This window comes from Podarcis pityusensis, assembly GCF_964106645.2.
Source record: "Podarcis pityusensis genome assembly, chromosome: 6".
Taxonomy (NCBI): Eukaryota; Metazoa; Chordata; class Lepidosauria; order Squamata; family Lacertidae; genus Podarcis; species Podarcis pityusensis.
The window spans coordinates 52192052-52211498 of NC_138030.1; the positions used below are offsets into that span (position 1 = coordinate 52192052).

At 41.7% G+C, this 19447-nt stretch overlaps 1 protein-coding gene and 1 long non-coding RNA gene across 7 annotated transcripts; one reads left to right on the forward strand and one right to left on the reverse strand.

Moving 5' to 3' along the window:
* The first annotated feature begins 337 nt into the window (after positions 1-337).
* On the forward strand, positions 338-14921 carry LOC308479125. 5 transcript variants are annotated; one of them, XR_013987464.1, is made up of 3 exons: positions 367-4346; positions 13463-14613; positions 14714-14921. It is a non-coding gene; the product is annotated as an uncharacterized lncRNA (long non-coding RNA). The 5 variants fall into 5 exon arrangements; XR_013987465.1 differs by having other exon boundaries at positions 380-4346; positions 13463-13538; positions 14014-14921; XR_013987466.1 differs by having other exon boundaries at positions 380-4346; positions 13463-13538; positions 14030-14921.
* On the reverse strand, positions 5711-19073 carry LOC308479109 (riboflavin-binding protein-like; the record flags this gene model as incomplete). Of its 2 annotated transcripts, none has more annotated exons than XM_081009577.1 (6): positions 18966-19072; positions 18699-18870; positions 17740-17839; positions 16243-16371; positions 10976-11087; positions 5711-6112 (listed from the first exon to the last, which is right to left on the reverse strand). In XM_081009577.1, exons 2-6 carry the CDS (start codon positions 18838-18840, stop codon positions 5867-5869), a joined length of 729 nt encoding a protein of 242 aa, XP_080865703.1. In that variant the 5' UTR covers positions 18841-18870; positions 18966-19072. The 2 variants fall into 2 exon arrangements, with proteins under 2 accessions (XP_080865703.1, XP_080865704.1); XM_081009578.1 differs by lacking the exon at positions 5711-6112 and adding an exon at positions 8676-8834 and having other exon boundaries at positions 18966-19073.
* Between the last annotated feature and the right edge of the window lie 374 nt (positions 19074-19447).

Below are 19447 nucleotides of genomic sequence, written 5' to 3' on the forward strand. Positions count from 1 at the left end.
AGAATCCCCGTGTTTCTCAAGGGATGTTAGCTTTGCCCCCACCCCCTTTATTTTTGGCCTTCCCATTCTCCTAGCATTTGGTTTGCATTTTTCCTGTGGTATGCTTGCCTGAGAACAATGCACACATCAAGTTATTTTCTGCATATACTGCATCACAAGTGGCAATCCTTACTTTTCTTCATTATGGAATTGGTGCTGCTTGTGCACATGCTCACACATTTTTCACATGTTCCACATGCCATCATCATAATGCCAGCCCATACTACTATATTTTTTTTTTTACATTTAGTCTGGATTTCCACTTGCTGCAGAAAATTCAGTAAGTAAAAATATATGATATATCTGCAGTTACTAATGGTGCAAAAGTTCAGTGGTTTTGGGGGTGTATGTGGATGATTTGTCATGCTTTCACCTCACCTGATTCCTGTGGCTAACTATGCACCTTGACTGGAGTGAGTGAGCATTGTTTGCTGTTACACCTGGCAGTAATACTACTTCAATCATGATACACCAGACCTACTGCCAAGCAATCTGGTCACTTCAGGAGTCATGATGCTGAAGAGAAGAAACATTTGCATTTTTAAAATGAAAAATGAGATAAATTCGTATACTGTATAATTTAACTTTTTAGAAGACATGGCTTGCAGGAAAATGGCAGCTCTTGTAAGCCTTACAAATGTTAAGAGAGGGTAAAGTTCCCTTACTTATAATGGCTTCAACTTTGTACTTGAAATAATGTTGCACCACTGTTTCTATACTTTCTATAGTTCCTAACTAGCAAATACAAACATTATCATATGCAGAAATGCACTCTTAAATACTGAAATACTATTTATATTAAGATTTATTTTTTCACACGTCACCACAGATGTTCATATCGCTTGGACATATTATCAGACAGTGCTGTTTAATAGAGAGATCAGGAACATGTGGCTCTCCAGATTTTGTTGGACAACAGTTCCTATAATATCTTACCATTCGCCATGCTGGCTGGGGCTAGGTGGGGTTCAAAATCATCTGGAGGGCCACAGATTCCCCCGCCCCTGGTTTAAAGTAACTGGTTTAACCAGTTTTGAAATGCACAAGATCATGCTCCTTTGAAATGCACATGGATCAATTGCAATAGTCTGATTGCAACTGTTTGAAACTTGACTCTTGAGGGTTTGATAACCTAACACCACTTTTACAGTTCCTGGGGTTTGATAATGGAGACCACAAATCATCCCAGTAGGAGGGAATCCTTAACATTTCTCCAAGTAATACAACAGGAGGTGGATGCTTCCAGCAGGGGGCACAACTGCAACATGTTTTAAATACAGTGATTAATATAGGAGGAGGGTTAACAATTGTGGAAGTGGCCCGTAATAACATTTGCTTCCATTATTAAGGTTTTGTAGCTAATCTACTAAAAAAAAAACCTATTCCATTTGTTTAGCTTTGTAGCATAATGGGTCAGAATACCGGGAACAATGTCACAGCAGAATAGAAGGGGTGGGGACTCTTCTGTTTAGTGCCCACTAGTATGAGGTTCATAAGATAGGATTTATAAAATTGGTCAGTGCAAAAACATACCAGGTGAATGACAGGCTGCACCTAATGCATTTTTTTGCTCCAGATTTACATGCTGATACCAGAAACACTTTTACTATTCATTTATAACAATTTTTGCTTAACAATTCCTGCCTTTAAATCCTTTGCTTTCCCTCTTTTGAAAAATTTACTTATTGGAATGTTCAATATTTCTCTCACTAATTTTCTCAGAGGGACATAGGCAAGTTTGGGAAAACACATTTCTCTTAAAGCATACAATGGTTTTCCAGCAACATCATTTGTTTAGAATTTGAGTCACCAGTAAAAAGATTCGCTGATGTACTGAGGTTTCAGAGAGATTGCCTCTCTGAAATTAAAGTTCTCAAAAGTTGCAGACTATACAGAAAACGTAGCTCCATGTTTTACATTTTGAAGTTTTCTGTGCAGGGGTGACCAGCTTCTTTGTTGTTGGGAGCTACTATCACACACAAGTGTTTTTTACCACACACACTGACTCCATCACATGTTATCAAGCAATAAGAGGGGTTTGCAGTTGCAGGCTCATGGCTGGGACACCCCATACAAGGAGAGATGTAGCATTACAATGTGGATACTTTCTTTGTTAGAATGTTTTAAGAACAACTTTAGGTTTCGGTCAAGAAGCTTTTTACCATACCTTTATTTGGCAGGATTGCCAGAAAATAAATAAATTGATTTGGGAACCAAGTGGCCTATGACTTGGTTAATAGCCATCCCTGATAACATTCTTAAAGACTGAAAGAACAGTGAGTGTTTCTGATTTCTGCAGCAATGTTACATAGGCTGCATCTACTAAAATTATATATTTTACAGAAGGAGTGGGGAACCTGTGGCCCTCCAGATATTGTTGGACTACAACTCGCACCATTCCTGATCTTTGGCTATGTAGGTTGGAGTCGATGAGAGTTGGAGTCTAGCAGCACCTGGAGGCTGCAGGTTCCCTATCCCCGTTATAGAGAATCTCGGGTGGGGCATTACTGTCAGGACAAGAACAGTGAAATAGGATATGTCTAACCCAACGCTAAAACTGCACATGGGAGCATAATTGTACAACAAAACTACAGAGGGAAAGGAGGCCCCACATGCAGCTTTTCCAGCTCCTGTAGGACTGTGACATAAAAGCTGTGCTTGCCAGAGCCCCTACAAAATCTTCCTCCTATGTTATAGGAGTTTTACATTTGATATGTATAGCTGAGAACAGTGTTGTTTAAACTCTTAAGCCTGGATACAATCCACTGAGGCAGCTTGTTTTTATGAGTAAACATCCTGAGCACTGCTTGTAAAACCTCAGTGTTACATTATGCTAGTTACAGTACATTTCATTTTCCCCTTGGGGACAATCACCTTCTTGAGAAGGAAAATGGCTTAACAAGGAAATTAACTCTAGAGTCTGTGTAATTAATTGATCACAGCTGTGTTGAGTGAGAGGAGACTCAGAAGCTTAATTTGCCAAGGATTCAATGTGTCCGTTCCAGAGTTGGGGTAAACCAGGGACACAGCAGGGCTCAGGAGTTAAAGGGTGTGGTCCCCCACTGCAAGAGCTGCAGAGGAGTGAAAGAAAAAATATGTACACACGCATATTTCTCTTCTCAGGATTCACGCTGCTTGTAACTGTAGTAACTGTTTAGTCAGCACACACAAAAAGGAGAGGAAACTGTACTGATTCGTTGGGAAAACAATCAAAATCCACAATTGAGCAATGCCTTCACTGGGACCAGCTTTAGTGTCACAAAATAGCCAGCAAGATTTGACAGAAGTTTTGTCAATGTTTCACTCATAACAAAAATATTTCCTCCAATAGTTAAGAGCCAGTTATTTCATTATGGCCATCAGTTGAAGCTACTAGACCCGGTTCCACATACTTGTAGTTTTAAGTATTGCCTGTAACGTGTAAGACGACCTTATGAGAAATGGTTGAGGGAACTGAGTATGTTTAGCCTGGTCCATAGGAGACTGAGAGGAGATATGATAACCATCTTCAAATATCTAAAGGATATCATGGAGGATGGAGAAGACTTGTTTTCTCCTGCTTCGAAGACTAGGATCTGAACCAATTGATTCAAGTTACAAGAAAGGAGATTCCAACTAAACATCAGGAATAACTTTGTGACAGTAAGAGCTGTTTGCCTGTGGGAAAAGACTGCTACCAGAGGTTGTGGGCTCTCCTTCACTGGAGGTTTTTAAGCAGCGGTTGGATGGCCACCTGTCATGTATGATCTAGTTAAGGTTCCTGCATTGCAGGGGGGTGGACTAGATAGGGTCCCTTCCAACTACAATTCTTTAAATCTATGACAAGAGGGCCCACCAGAGGACACTGCCCAGGGCCTTCTCAAACCAGGAGCAAGCGCTGGCTACTGCTAGGGCATTCTTTGCCCGCTCTGGTCCCTCCTAACAGTAGCAGGCTTCTGTATAGTATCCTGAGTTCTATTGACTCTCATATCGATAACAGAAAATCCTGGGGATGATCAGGTAGATCCAGTATTAATTCTGGAGTGGGAAGGTTTTTAGTAGACACCCAGCAGGTTCAAAAATTGTCCATGGTCAAAGCTAGAGAGACCTGGTATCCTTTTTCACAAATATTAATAGAGGTGCATGTTACACTGGGCTTCTCATATGTCTTTTGGCAGGGTACTGTTACCTAAGGTTTTTGACATATTTCATGCTTAGTTAAGCCTTCAATTGCTCTTCTATTTTCTTGTTTTTATCTAAGGAACTAGAGGGCCATCATTACTTCATCCATTCCACCCCTTGTAGACCTCCTAAGAGCAGCCATTATGGTAATGGTGAATTCCACACTCAGTTTTTCCTGGTTTTCTCCCTCCCTCCCTTCTGTATCCTTATCCTTATTATTATTATTTACAATTATTTTCACTGCTTATGTCCTTCTATTGTGAAAAATGACAATATAACGTTTTTTAAACTATGTTAGTCAGAGGTCATGTTTTGTGATTTGTTAATAGTGCTGGGAATTGTAGCTCTTGGGGGGGGGGTCTAACAACCATCAACACCCAACAAACTGCAGTTCCCAGGGGTCTTTGGGATAAATGTATGGTGTGGGTTTGACTTCAGTTGTTGCTAAGTATCTAATCAATGAAGGCAAGCAGAACTCCAGAGTTCAAATCAAGTGACATATGCCAAAGGTAACAGGCAGGAATTGTTAAAACTGCCGATATCTCCAGCCTGGAGCTTTATCCCACTTCCTTTTGTAGGGCTGCTAGGAGGCTGAGACCAGATTAGTGAAGAGTGCAGTTAGGTCTGGTTGCCATGGAAACCCGCTCAGTACGGATACAGCTAAACAGAGCTGGAAGTGGGTTCTGAAAGAACCTAATAATACAATTCTGCAATTCATTAGGATTTGCAGGTGCACTGCTTCCTTGCTCACTTGTGTATTCATTAACTGGCTTTGTAATTCTATTATGCACTGTGTAAGTAAATGAGTGAAAGGATTAAGCCAGCAGCTGATTTATGTTGCCTTTCAGCATTATGTAACCTTGTATCCCGATGTTGTTGGACTTCAGCTTCCATATCCCCAGCCAGCTGGGGTCAGAGATGATGGGAGTTAGAAGTCCAACAACATCTGTGGACCCTAGGCTGAAGCACACTGATTAAGTGGCCTACTCTCCCAAATGAAGAGAGCAGGATGAACTGAAATAATCACACTAGAGTCAGCACCCAACTAGCTACAGCAGTGGCTTCAGCAACTATCTACAGCAGTCAACATGGTGCCCTCCAAATGTTGTTGGACTACAACTTTTATCACCCCAGGCAGCTTGGGCAGTAGTCAGTAATGATGGGAGTTGTAGTCCAGCAACATCTAGACAGTTCAAAGTGTTATCACAAATGAAGCCCTAAATGACTCAGGTCCAGGATGCCTAAGGATTGCTGTCCTCCCATGCTATTTTGCCCATACTCTGAGATCTGGTGAAAAGGCCCCTTTGTGGATCCTGACATTGACTGATGATGTACAACAGGGTCTTTTCTGTGCCAGCCCCCTGTGATGGAACTCTCTCCTATGGAGGTTTGTTTGACTCCCTCTCCTTTTACCTTCTGCCACCAAGTGAAGGCCATTTTCTTGAGGTAGGCTTTCGGTTAGCCATGACATTTTTAATGGTGGTTGATGCTTTCATTATCTGCCACGCTGTTTACTTTTCAGGCTTGTAATTTTTTAAAAGTTATTTTAATTGTTCAGTCACTTTATTGTATTTTTGTGTGTGTGGCTGATGGCCACCCTGAGTATTGTTTTAATAGTGAAAAGGTGCAACATGCATCACTTTAAAACCTAAAGAAACCCTGGCACTTAGAATGTCTCCACACCTTCGTCTTTCAGCTCCTTCAGCTTCTTCATTTTGTCCAACTTGAGGCGACAGAACTGCTCTTCATCACTTCTGCTGCTACTGCTACTATTACCGGTGGTCCTCTCCTCCAAGAGCTTGACGACCTTGCTATCCATCTCATCCATTTGCAGGCACAGGCAGGGGGAGTCACTTACCTTCAGTGAATCTCCCCACATGCTCTCGCACATGTCAGTCCCATTGCCATACATCTAGGAGTCAGAGAAACAAAATAATAATAATAATAATTTTTTATTTATACCCCGCCCTCCCCAGCCAAGGCAGGGCTCAGAGCAGCTTACAAGCAATAATAAAAACAAGTTGAATGATTACAACTTAAAAACAAAATTAATATACAACATTAAAATATTACAACATTAAAATAAAATGTAGCCTCAACGCAGGAGGAGAAGGAAAGAAAAAAAGAAAGAGAGGGAGGGAATCAAATTGGCTCCAAGCCAAAGGCCAGGCGGAACAACTCTGTCTTACAGGCCCTGCGGAAAGAAATCAGATCCTGCAGGGCCCTGGTCTCATGAGGCAGAGCGTTCCACCAGGCCGGAGCCAGAGTTGAAAAGGCCCTGGCTCTGGTTGAAGCCAATCTAACTTCCTTAGGGCCTGGGACCACTAGGGTGTTGCTATTTATGGACCTTGAGGCTCTCCGTGGGGCATACCGGGAGAGGCGGTCTCGTAGGTACGAGGGTCCTAGGCTGTGAAGGGCTTTAAAGGTCAAAAGCAGCACCTTAAATCTGACCCTGTACTCCACCGGGAGCCAGTGCAGTTTGAAAAGCACTGGGTGAATATGCTCCCATGGCAGAGACCCCGTGAGGAGCCTCGCTGCAGCATTCTGCACCCGCTGGAGTTTCTGGGACAGCTTCAAGGGCAGCCCCGCGTAGAGCGAATTACAGTAGTCAAGCCTGGAGATGACCATCGCATGGATCACTGTGGCCAGGTCGGGGCGGGAAAGGTAATGGACCAACTGCTTGATGCGGCGAAGGTGGAAAAATGTCGCCTTGGCTGTTGCTGTAACTTGCGCCTCCATGGAAAGGGAGGCGTCAAGGATTACTCCCAAACTCTTAATGGAAGGCAATGGCACTAATTGGGCCCCTGCAAGAGAAGGGAGTTGGTCCCTCATCCCCATGCCATCCCGACCCAGCCATAGGACCTCTGTCTTTGAAGGATTTAGTTTCAATCGGCTCCTACGAAACCATCTAGCCACAGCTTCCAAGCATCTGGTCAGTGTGTTCAGGGCCGAGTCGGTGTGGCCATCCATCAGCAGATAGAGCTGAGTGTCATCAGCATACTGGTGACAGTCCAGCCCAAAGCTCCGGATAATCTGGGCAAGGATGTTAAAAAGCATCGGGGAGAGAATTGCGCCCTGCGGCACTCCACACACCAAGGAATGGCGCGACGACATTTCCCTCCCTAGTGCCACCCTCTGTCCCCGACCAGAGATAAAAGAGCACAGCAAGTTATAGGCTATGCCCTGTATCCCCACGTCTGCGAGGCGGTGGTCCAGAAGATCATGATCGACCATGTCAAAGGCCGCTGACAAATCTAAAAGGATCAGCAGTCCTGACCCGCCTCGATCCAGTTGTCTACGGAGATCATCTGTTAGGGCAACCAGAGCCATCTCGGTCCCAAAACCAGGACGGAAACCGGACTGAAATGGATCTAAAGCCGATGTTTCCTCCAGAAACCTACCAAGCTGTTCAGCAACCGCTCTCTCAATTACCTTACCCAGATATGGAAGATTAGAAACTGGGCGGTAATTGGATAGGTCTAAGGGATCTAATGAAGTTTTCTTTAAGAGTGGACACACTACTGCTTCCTTCAGTTCCCCTGGGAATGTCCCCGTGTCAAGGGACAAATTGATAATTTCAACCAGGGGGGTCCGCGCAACATCTGGACACTCCCTAATCAGCCAAGATGGGCACGGATCAAGGAGGCAGGTAGTGGGCCTACCAACTTGGAGGAATCTATCCACATCAGCAGGGAGTATCCAATCGAAATGGTCCAACACTGGACCTGAAGTCAGTCGAGGGGCCTCCAGTTCAGTAACTGTATCTAAATTGGCAGGGAGGTCACGGCGGAGCAACAGGACTTTCTCTGCAAAAAAGCTCGCGAATGCCTCACAGCTGTGGGTCGAATTTGTGCTTAAGTTTGGTTGTCCTCCTAAGGACGTTATTGACCTAATTATTCTAAAAAGTTGTGCCGGGCGAGAGCTAGCGGATGCAATGGAAGCTGCAAAGTAAGATTTCTTAGCAGCTTTCAAAGCCATCTCATAGGCTTTCATAAGCGTCCTATAAGATGTTCTTGAGGCTCCGTCACGAGTCCGTCGCCATACTCGCTCTAGCCGTCTGAGATCCCGCTTCATTTTCCGGAGCTCCTCAGTAAACCAAGGGGCCTGGTTTCGACGGGGTCGCAGAGGGCGCTTAGGCGCGATCTTATCAATGGCTGCCAAGAGCCGGTTATTCCAGTCCTCAACAAGGTCATCTAATGAGTCACCAGGAGGAGCAGGGTCCCGCAAGGCTTGTTGGAATCTATCAGGATCCATCTGTTTTCGCGGACGAGCCCAAATAGGTTCGCCACCCGAGCAGGGGAGGAGCGGGAAGTCAATCTTGGCTTTCAGAGCGTAGTGATCAGACCATGGCACTTCCACAGGGGGAAGCATGATCACATCTATGCCAGCCCCAAAGATCAGATACAGCGTGTGGCCTGCTTGATGAGTGGGGCCCAAAACAAACTGGGAGAGCCCTAGTGTTGCCATGGAAGTCACTAGGTCCAGAGCCTGTGAGGAGGGAGCGGCATCGGCATGGATGTTGAAGTCTCCCAAAACCAGTAGGTTTGGGAACTCCAAGGCCCAGCCCGCCACCACCTCCAGCAGGTCTGACAGGGTGGCTGCAGGTGTGCTGGGTCAGTCCCATTGCCATACATCTAGGAGTCAGAGAAACAAAACTGTCTAAATTTACGACATCCAATGCAATAGACACAAAACGAATAGGCTCTTGATGACACACAAGCTTTGCAAAATTGGGCCACATGTTCCTCCTGCTCTAGATCTTTCTACTATGCCATGCTTGGAAAAGCTTGGTCCAGGATTAACAACAGCTCATGTAGGTCACATAGCACTCGCCTTCCACTGCTCCTTTCTGCCATTTGTACAAATTTGGGGGGGGGGGGAGCAGCTGATTGCTTTACTGTATGAGCTAAAAGCAATGGAAATAAAGAGACAAATTCTCTTCCCGCTTTGCGCTGTCCAGCTCTATTCCTTTTGGATCTTAGTCACTTTTATTTTCAGCTGTGAGCCAACTCAAACAGAAATCTCAATTTTCTTTGCTTCCACAAGAACATAGGAAGCTGGCTTATACGGTGTTTCCACCTAGCCCATTTTTAAACCTGCTCTGACTGGCAATTGCTCTCTAGGCCAGGGGTCAACCAACTTTTTCAGCAGGGGGCCAGTCCACTGTCCCTCAGATCTTGTCAGGGGCCGGACTATATTTTGAAAAAAAATGATGAATGAATTCCTATGCCCCACAAATAACCCAGAGATGCATTTTAAATAAAAGGATACATTCTACTCATGTAAAAACATGCTGATTCCGATTTAGAAGGTGAGTGGGCCGGATTCGGCCCCGGGCCTTAGTTTGTCTACCCATGCTCTAGGCTCTCAGAGGTTTTTCCTATCACTAGTTAGCTTGATCCTTTTAACCAGGAACTGAAGTATGGACATTTTTGCATGCGAAGCATGGTCGCATTCACACCATGCATTTAAAGCACACTTTAAATAAAGAATTGTGGGAACTGTAGTTTACCCCTCATATAATTTTGATTCTCACCACCCTTAAACTACAATCCCCAAGATTCTTTGGGATGTCACCCAAGTCATCTCCAGCTGAGATACACGGCCCCTTTCTGTCTTGCCAAATGTAGAAGCAGTAACATACTTTGGGATGTGATTGGGCAGCACATGGCAGAGGTTTGATGAATAGACTGCAAGCTGGTAAATTAGCATGTATTATGGGCCATTATTAAAGGGCAAAATTGATATTGCTTTGAGAAAGTAATCAGAAAGCCCGTGTGATAGTTAAGAGTGGCAGTCTACGACTGGGAAGACTCAAACTGAAATCCCCACTCAGCTTTAAAGCTCATTGGATGACCTAGGGCCAGTCACTATTTCTCAGCCTAATGCACCTCATAGAGTCATTATGTGGTTAAAAATGGAGAGGAACCATGCATAATGCCTTGAGTTTCTTGGCGGAAAGGTTCAATGTAAAAGTTGGGAATAAATACAAAACCTGCATCCTTTTAATCTAGATCAGCGATTCCCAAACTGAGGACTGTTAGTGAAATAAGCAGGTTCACAAAAGCCCTCTATGTACTCACTCACTGCTCTTCCTTTATTTCCTTTCAATCAGCCTCCACTAGGGCTGGGTAATTAACTTATGTCTCTGCATCAGAGGTGCTTGAGATAAATTCAGTCTGCTATGTTAGATCCACTTCTCCAGGAGCAAGTCCTCTGTATAGACATGCAAAGTATTGCACTGTCAATTCCTTCGAATGCAGATGAAGCAGAATTATTTGCCTTAAGATAAGGTTGAATTTTTGTGTCTTTGTATGATCACTCTGGACATGACTTCTGAATGAAAGTTCACAGCAGTGCACAAACACAGGTGTTAAGCTCCTCCTTTCACTCTAAAACAGTTCTCTTTTAATTCAGAGAAAGTAGGTCAGCTATTGGAAGCTTGGAAAACATATTTTTAGATGTATCTATTTCTAACAAATAACAACACATCTCTTCATTCTAACACATGGTTTAGAATTGTCTTTTGGATGTCACAATTTAGAAATTCAATTAAGTGACTTATTGCAGATTATTGTTAATCTTTACTACTCTACTACTGTGCACAAGTTCTACTAAAGGACATTGGAATACCGGTGGGGTTTGAGTAGGTGAGTTTTTTCTTGTTGAAGGAACATCTACTAGACTAGATCCCTGGTGTTGAATGCAGAGCTATATGTAGCCTTCTGGCTCCTTCACATAGGTGCACTGTTTGTGGTTCATTATGATACACTACCTCGTGGTAGGGGATGCACACGTTCTTACAGTGGTTTTCTCCTTTTTCATCAATTGCCCAGTCTGTCAGCCAGTTGCTAACACAAGTGAAGTCATTTTTACAAGCTTCATACCTGCAAGGTAAAGAAAGCATAGATGACTGATTTATGTGCCGTCTCTCATAAATCAACACAGAGGAAGGTGTGTAGGCTGGGCTGATAGCATTTGCTTCCATTCCATTAGCTCAAAGCTGTTGCATCACACTGTTGACTCATGCTAAGCTTGTGGTTTACTAAGACCCCTAGATCCTTTTCACATGTACTACTGGAAAGCCAGGTGTCCCCATCTTATATCTGTGCATCTGGTTCTTCCTGCCTAAGTGTAAAACCTTGTGTATTGTTTTTGTATGGTGAACGTGAATGTGGAAAATTTGTAAATGTGAAAATTATAAACAAAATATAGAACATTGTATTTGTTCCTATTGAAATTCATTTTGTTAGTTTGGGCCCAGTTCTCCAATCTGTTAGGGTCAGTAACAGGGTCCTACACACCTCACATACACAATCCCTCTCCTTTCCACCTCTCTCCACTAAAACGGCATCAATAGGAAGTATGTGTAAGTAGTGACATCACTAAGAAGCAAATTTTAGTCTGTGCATTGCCAGAGTAGCCAAGCACTGCAGTACTATAAATGTTGGATTAAAAAACACCTAGAACTTTTGTGATCTGAAAAGTAACGTTTGGGTGGTAGGGAAGCTATGGGCCACACAAAGCTCATAACAGATGCTGTGTGATCCAGAGTGTTTTGATGGTGTGAACTGCCCTGAATGCAAGATCACATATGACCATCCTGATACCCACAAGAGCACAAATCACCTTGAATACAGACTAAAATTCCTGTCTGCAGGAGCCCTCAATAACAGGTGAACCAGTTCCTTTGACCTTGTTTTCAGCTAGAAAATGCTTAAAGAATAACATGTTTGCATAAACTGGACTTTGAAGCATGACTTCTTGTTTGGCAAGAGAATGTATCTAAATTTTAACAGAATTAAGCACAGTTCTTTCTTATGTACTCAGCATATTACAGTGGTACCTCGGGTTAAGAACTTAATTCGTTCTGGAGGTCTGTTCTTAACCTGAAACTGTTCTTTTTTTTTTTTTATAAATGTTTATTAGGATTTAAAATACAAATAGATATAATAAACAATATAACATATGTCTTAACATAATTTCACATCTTCTTTGGACTCCCTCACATCTCCCGCTCCCACTTTCATCGTTATAACTTTTTGCCAGCAATTTATCATCTTATTTACATTCTTATGTCCCATCTGCTTATTTATAATCTTGTAATTCTCAAAAAAAAAGTTTATATTTTCTCAATCTCACTTGTCGTCCTGAATCATCTAATTTAGTGGTGCTCGATTATTTATGATCTAGCATCCTGCTTAACATTCACTCAAATTACAATATTTTTGTAGATAAATCTTGAATTTCTTCCAGTCCTCCTCCATCCTCTCCTCACCCAGGTCACGAATTCTGCCGGTCATCTCAGCCAGTTCCATATAGTCCATCAGTTGCATCTGCCTTAACCTGAAACTGTTCTTAACCTGATGTACCACTTTAGCTAATGGGGCCTCCCACTGCTGCTGCGCCGCGATTTATGTTCTCATCCTGAAGCAAAGTTCTTAACCCGAGGTACTATTTCTGGGTTAGCGGAGTCTGTAACCTGAAGCGTCTGTAACCCGAGGTACCACTGTAATAGTTTACAAATACCAGGTCAATAAGTTTGTATTTGGCTTTAGTCACACCATTTATATGAATGCAATATGTGCTTAAAAATAAAGGTGTGATATGAACACACTTTTAAAATTCTGTGTCTTTTATAGCATGTTTTTTTTTCAAAAGCTGACACTGTATGATGGTTATGTTGCCATGGAAATTAATGAAAAAATATGTTTGAGTCATAATAACACTAGCAACATTGGCGCCCCTCCTCCTTTCATCTTTTGCCAGCCTTTTTAGCCTGTATCTTGTAGAAGTTTGCCTTGGCAAAACTCAAGCAAACCCCCTAACTTCTGACTGGGATCAAAGAGTCCATTTTGTATAATCACATTAATATTACAAATAAGAAGCATGCCTTAGTTTAAATATGGTTAGCGGAAAGATTAGTTCCTGTCAGTAAGGTAATAGTTTTAAAATTAATATTGTTTAAAGAGGTTAATTACAAATTAATCTTAAAGAACTACATATTAAAAGGGGACGATGACATAAAAACTACCTTAGATCATGGTTTGCTAGAAGAATCTATTGTTTAAAATGCTATAAAGGGATCTCTTCAGTTTATTATTCCTGTCTGGTCATGAAAATATATAAATATAATAGAAACTCCAAGAGCTGCAGGCTCCTATGAGCATCTCAGTTGACTCTTCCAGGCAATTTTTAGCAGATGTAGTAAGATTTTGAAATTAAGATTAGCTCCTAAAGGTAACGTTTTCATTTTTTACAGGTGTAAAAATCTGCCTATAAGCAGTGCCTGCGATAATGTGCTAATGCCAGGGTGAACGTTCATCTTCTCAAAGCAGGTTTGCTATTTAGATGTGACTTGTGTGACGACATTGAAATTTACACTGCAGCTTTAAAGCAGAGATGGGGAAGCTGTGGGCCTCCAGAAATTGTTGAACTCCAGCTCCCATCAGCCTAGCCAGCAAGGGCAGATGTGGTCAAACTCCAGCTTCCCCACCTTTTCTCTAAAGCCACTGAGAAAGCAAGAAAATAAGTTGCCACACTTATTTCTTCTTTGGCCTCTCTGTCTGTGTCTCCACTGCTTGCTGCATGGCCTGCTCATGGGAGTTGGCGGTGGGCAGAGTAGGTGAAAGGACTAACAAATGAAAGGACAAAAGAAGTCTCTATTGCTTCTCCGTGTTGCAGCCTGGCAATATTGCTTGCGACATGTGTGCCATTGCTGAATTTTGTATTGCCTAAAGTTCCGCTTTTCAAGGCTATGTACTGTCAACACAAGTAGGGATGATATAACTCCTGTTCTGATTAATATTCTAGGTCAGTTTTTTTAAAGGACATTTCAACAATTACAGACAAAGGGAGAGAAGGTTAAAGGAAAGGAGAAGGCAGCATGTCCCTGATCCTTTTCTCAAGTGGGAACAGGATCAGAGACTAATCGCCTGCTCCCTTCCACAGTCCTCACCATAGGCAATATAATGACTTGTCTTTCATTTCCAGCTCAGAGCGACAGGATAGTGAATTAGCAGCACACTTTCTCTTTCCCCTAGTGCTTCTTTGAAGGCTTGGGCAGGGCAGGATATGCACACAGCTGTCTCTTCCTTCTGCAGCTCCTTCCCCTTCTCAAGAGCTCTCAAGAGCATTGGCTTTCCAGGATGGTTATTTTGCAGCTGTGATCGTCAGATCCAACAGGGAACTACTTTAATTACTGTACAGGAGGGGGATATGTCACAAGCACAGCTTCTCCTTTCATTCTAGCACTATGACAGGAAAAGCTCTGTTTAATCTCTGCCTGGTCAAACTACTGAAAAGTCTGGAGGCCCCCCTTGTACTGGATCTGACAAACTTACTTCCATGCTGCCAACGAATGATAAAATAGTCACTAGATTGCAGCCCACTAGAATGCATTCACACTCATAAGTTAGTCCCATTTATTTCAGTTGGATTTACTTCCAAATAAGAGTGTAGAAAAGTAGAGACTTTTATCAATTACTTGGTTTGCCTTTTTTTTTTTTTTAAGTGCTTTATGATGACCCAGCTTTAAAGTATATTGAGGGCTGGAGAAAAGGATATCTGGAGAAAAACCATATGGTGTACAGTGTCAATGAAATGAAATAATAACACAAAAGCAATGTACTTTCCCAAAGTATGATTCACCAGAGAGATCTGTTTTCATTTAAAACAAATCCTTATGTCAGTGCTGAGAATTATTTAATGTGTCAAGTTCACCATTTCCTCTGTAATTGTCCAAGGACTCTTTGGCAGGTGGGTTGGAAAGGGAAGCTACCCCTAAGGGCTCTCCAAAGTCCACATATATACTGAAAAATGAGCTTTTGCTGCAGGAAATTCCAAGCCATTAGAAAGAAAGAGGAAAGCTTGAGGTAAGACTCCTTATGTCCCTTAAAGTCAAGTTCTTGTTTCTTCTGAACACTGTGAAAATTACCCTTTACAACAAAGGTACAGAGGATTTTGAAGTAAGGATCTCTGTAGGATGTGGGGAATGGGGATATCCTTAGCAGCCATGCAGTATGTTAAACAGATTCTACTGTCTATAAAACAAAAGAGTTCTGCAGCTTCCGCCTTGAGTATACAGGAGAAGTAGAAACATTGTTCAAAGCTTTCCCAGCATATAGCTTGAAGTAGACTCATTTGTAGGTCAATAACTTGAGCACCCTAGGTCAAATCCAGCAGTTTGAAGACTGCTACTTGGTCCCCCAGTTGTCAACCTAGAGGTTAAAGTGTTGTGGATAAGTGGTATCTGGGGTGCCAGAGCAATGTTAGAAGTGCTGCTCGCTATTCCTCACTCTCTTTTCAAAGTGTTCCTCAGTGAATTAGATGATGGCCAGAGATAGGTGCAATATATTGTCCATAGTGTGAGGAACTACTAATATTTTATCATTTGGGAACAAGTCTGCTCAAATGAACACCACCCCCAGAGAGCAGACATCAATCCAGAAAGCTGCATCTAAGGTCTTGAACATGCCCCGTGGGATCTGTAACTGTTATTTGAACAGAAGTCTATCAGCAACCTCTGCTTCTTGTCAAGAAACAGAAGTTCAAATCTCCACTGTACATGTGGAGCTTGTTGTGTGGTTCTCTAGATTATTGCAAGATGTTCAGGAATTTTGTCATCAGTTCTACAGAGCTGAAGTGTTGTAGAATAAAGTTGTCCATCAGTAGAACTGGCATGTGTGTTGTATTGTTTGCCTTTATCTTAAAATAAGGGGCATGTTGTAAAACAGGCACAGGGATGTAATGGGGTGGTGGGAATGTCAGGGTTGTGTTCAAAATAGCGCTAAGGCAAATGTTCTGTCAGTGCAAGGTTTTGTGCATACCTGATTCAAGGTATTAGTACTAGCATACAAAGCCTTAAATATCTTGGGACCCAAGAATCAAGAGTGCCTGCTTCAATATCAACCACACTGAGGTGTGTCTGTCACCCTAATTGTTAACAGTCAAGAGGAATTTTATAACTTCCCTATTTACCTGGGTATTTGATGGCTGAAAGATACTGTTTTATTAAAATGAGAAGCATAACCCCCAACTTACCAGTCATCACAGAAGTTTTGGCACATGGGAACAGACACAATAGCAGCTGCGTAGTTGGGATGTGCCCAATGTGCAATATATGGTGAACACCTGTAAAAGCATTCTATCTTCTTCAAATAGCTCTGACATCTGTTGCATTAGAAATAACCATTGTTATTACATGAAAAACAACTGGCATTGCATATGTGGCTGCCTCTATGCTCTAAGAGATCAGCCTGCATTTTTCCAAAGAACTTTATTGGAATGCAACACTTTAGGCTAGGCTAGGGTACCAAGGGAATTTTTTTTTTATTTTTATTATTCATTTCATTTCTATACTGCTTTATAGTTTAAAGAAAAAATCTCAAAGCGGTTTACAATAAAATTAGAGTTCTGCTGTTCAGCCCCTTGCACTCACATATTTCAGGACCTGCATGTATTTATACACAGGAGAATAATGTGCCGTTGCTTTATCCTAACACCTTTGACTTCCTCCACTTAAATGGTCAGACACTCTGTAATAGAACTTATTTGGTTATGGAACACATACTATCCACAGGCATCTGTTCCACTTCTATGGCGATTCTGCCATTGTGCCTTATCAGGCAAGTGTTATTTGCAACAGTCTTGCAGTGTTCAGTGTTCCCACTTAGGGTTTCAGCCAGCCGGCTTTGTCCTTTCCCAGGATACTCTATTCCATTTCATCTTCCCCCCTTAGTTTTCCAACCTCCATCCCAAACAATAGTTGGTCAACATTCCTAAGAGCCATTGAACTTTTGCAAACTTCAGGGATCCCCAAGCCTCTAAATATTTCCCTCTGGTGCATGGATAGTAACATTTTGTCTACAGAAGGGCCCACATCTGAAGAATAGGTTTTACTCAAATAATAAGTTTTACTCAAAATAGGCTCACTTAATTAATGACCTAACTTAGTCATACTTATTAGTTTTAATAGATCTGTTCTGATTAAAATTTAGTTGAATGCCACTCTGCGTTTGATAGGATGATGGGGTAGTTGTGAACCATGTACTCTACAAAAATAAATAGGTTTGATGCAAAAATGCTTTTTATTCTGCAGTGAGCCTCTACTTTTATGTATTTTTTAAGTTTTAAAATGCATACAATAAACTCTTCCCCTGTGTATACCTGCTGTGCACTGATAATACAATATATTAAAGTCAATGAAATGTAAGTGTTCAGTCAAAAAAGAGGACATGCTTCTGGCATATGGAAGCAGGGTTTCCAACATTTTTTCTGCAATGGCTCCTGTGTTCAACAGTTCAACAACTGCACTTTCATGAAACACATAACTGAACCCAATGAATTTCTGCATGCAATGCTACTGTTAAAGGTACACAAGCCATACCAAAAAAAAAACAACAACAAAAAAACCAGGCAGCAGCCTTATATTGTGCTTTTCACAAAGTTATGCTGGTGATTGATGGCAAACAAGAACCCTTGAATGAAGGAAAAAATCTGAATGCACTTGGAGAAAAAGAACAAGGGCAAGTCACTTACAATTTACTGTTATTTCCACATCGGTTCCAATAGGTGGTATTTACTTTAATCACTGGTGAATCAGCTAGTTCCTTTGTAATGTCTTCAGAGCAACAAGAGGCTGTGGGGAATTAAAAACAAATATATCTCATTATGAAGGTTTACTTTGTAACATAATCACAACTTTGAATACACAGAATTTTGTTAAGTCCCCACAGTGGTCCCTTAGTTAAAAATGAGAAGTGAGTTCCATCATTATTTTCCATGTGCTTTTGTAAAATGAAAAACATGCTACTAAAAACATGTTTTAAAACCAAAAGAATACTGGGAAGTTAAAATTTACAAAGGAAATATCTTAATTAAATACTTCAAACTCAAATTTGATGTTGGAAATGATAATTTAACATTATACAGATTTAAAATTATACAGTAATACAGATTTCTTTTCATACAAAAGAATGTGAGCTTCATTCCTTCAGTGCACTTATCATCGCTATACTGTATTAAAAAAAAGACTTGGGGGGACCCTTTGGAAATCATGAGCATAAGCTGAAATTGTTGACACTGACAAATTCACAAGCAGCATGTCTAAAGACAGTTCTTACCCCACTCCACCCAGTGCATGCCCCATTTAGAAGCAAAACCCTGATGCATAAAGCTCAGGCATAAACAGGATATCACACATTGTTAATTACAACAACCTAACATCATTCCTGGAGCAAGTGATAATAAGATTTCACATGTGGGCCAAAACACACACATTCACTAAGATCCAATGGATGCAAATAACCAATTGGGCAGCTGACTTTTCTTCTGCCATTGGATATATTGGTTATATATTGATATATCAATATAAAAACTCAACTTCAATAAATTTTTCAGGGCATCAAATTAATATGGGTGGCATCAGAGCTGGTTAGTTAATGTAAAGGCTAACTTAAATAGTTTTGCAAATATTTCACAGATTTCACGGGACTTACATTTGGAATATAGGGTACATTCGTGCAAGTTATTCTCCTGGCTGGGTCTTTGCTTGTGAGCTGCTCCTTCCAGACATTGCCTCTTTCCACTGATTGACACTGCTGAGATAGCGAAGAACAGGAGCACTGAAAACCTTAGCATATTCTCGTTGCCGTTGTCTTTTTAATAGCCCTGTATGGAAATAGTACATTATGGTCAAAGAATTTGGGGAGGGTGGGGAGCAAGCTCCATGAAATTTTCAGAAATAAATGTAGGGCATAACACACCTCTTTTGCTTCTTTCGTCTCTGAGATAGGCTGGAACACAAAATGCTGCTGCTCTTTCTTTCCTCTCTCTATATATGCATTGCCCATCAGCAGTAACCCATAGTTTGTTTGCCAAGAAAAGTTCCCTGACCCTTTGCAAAGCTAACAGACTTATCTCAGGGTCAGTTGCAGCAAAGGCATAATAACTTAGTTTAGGCATAGTTTAGGATCCTGTCTCCAACAGTAGTCTGGCAGAAGACTCTAGAACAGACTGCACAATGTGACCCAATGCTGCTCAGGGAAGATATATTGAAGTTTAAGGCTCAGAAGCAGCTAGGCCATATTGTACCACACATTAACCTAAGAAGTTAGAGCAGGGCCTTTATAGAAGCGATACTGAGGCCATGGAATGCCTAGCTAATTTTTGGCATGTCTGGTCAAGGGCTATGAGATTGGGTAAGTTGGAAGTCAATGGGTGCCATTATTATTTTTTGTTATTTTGT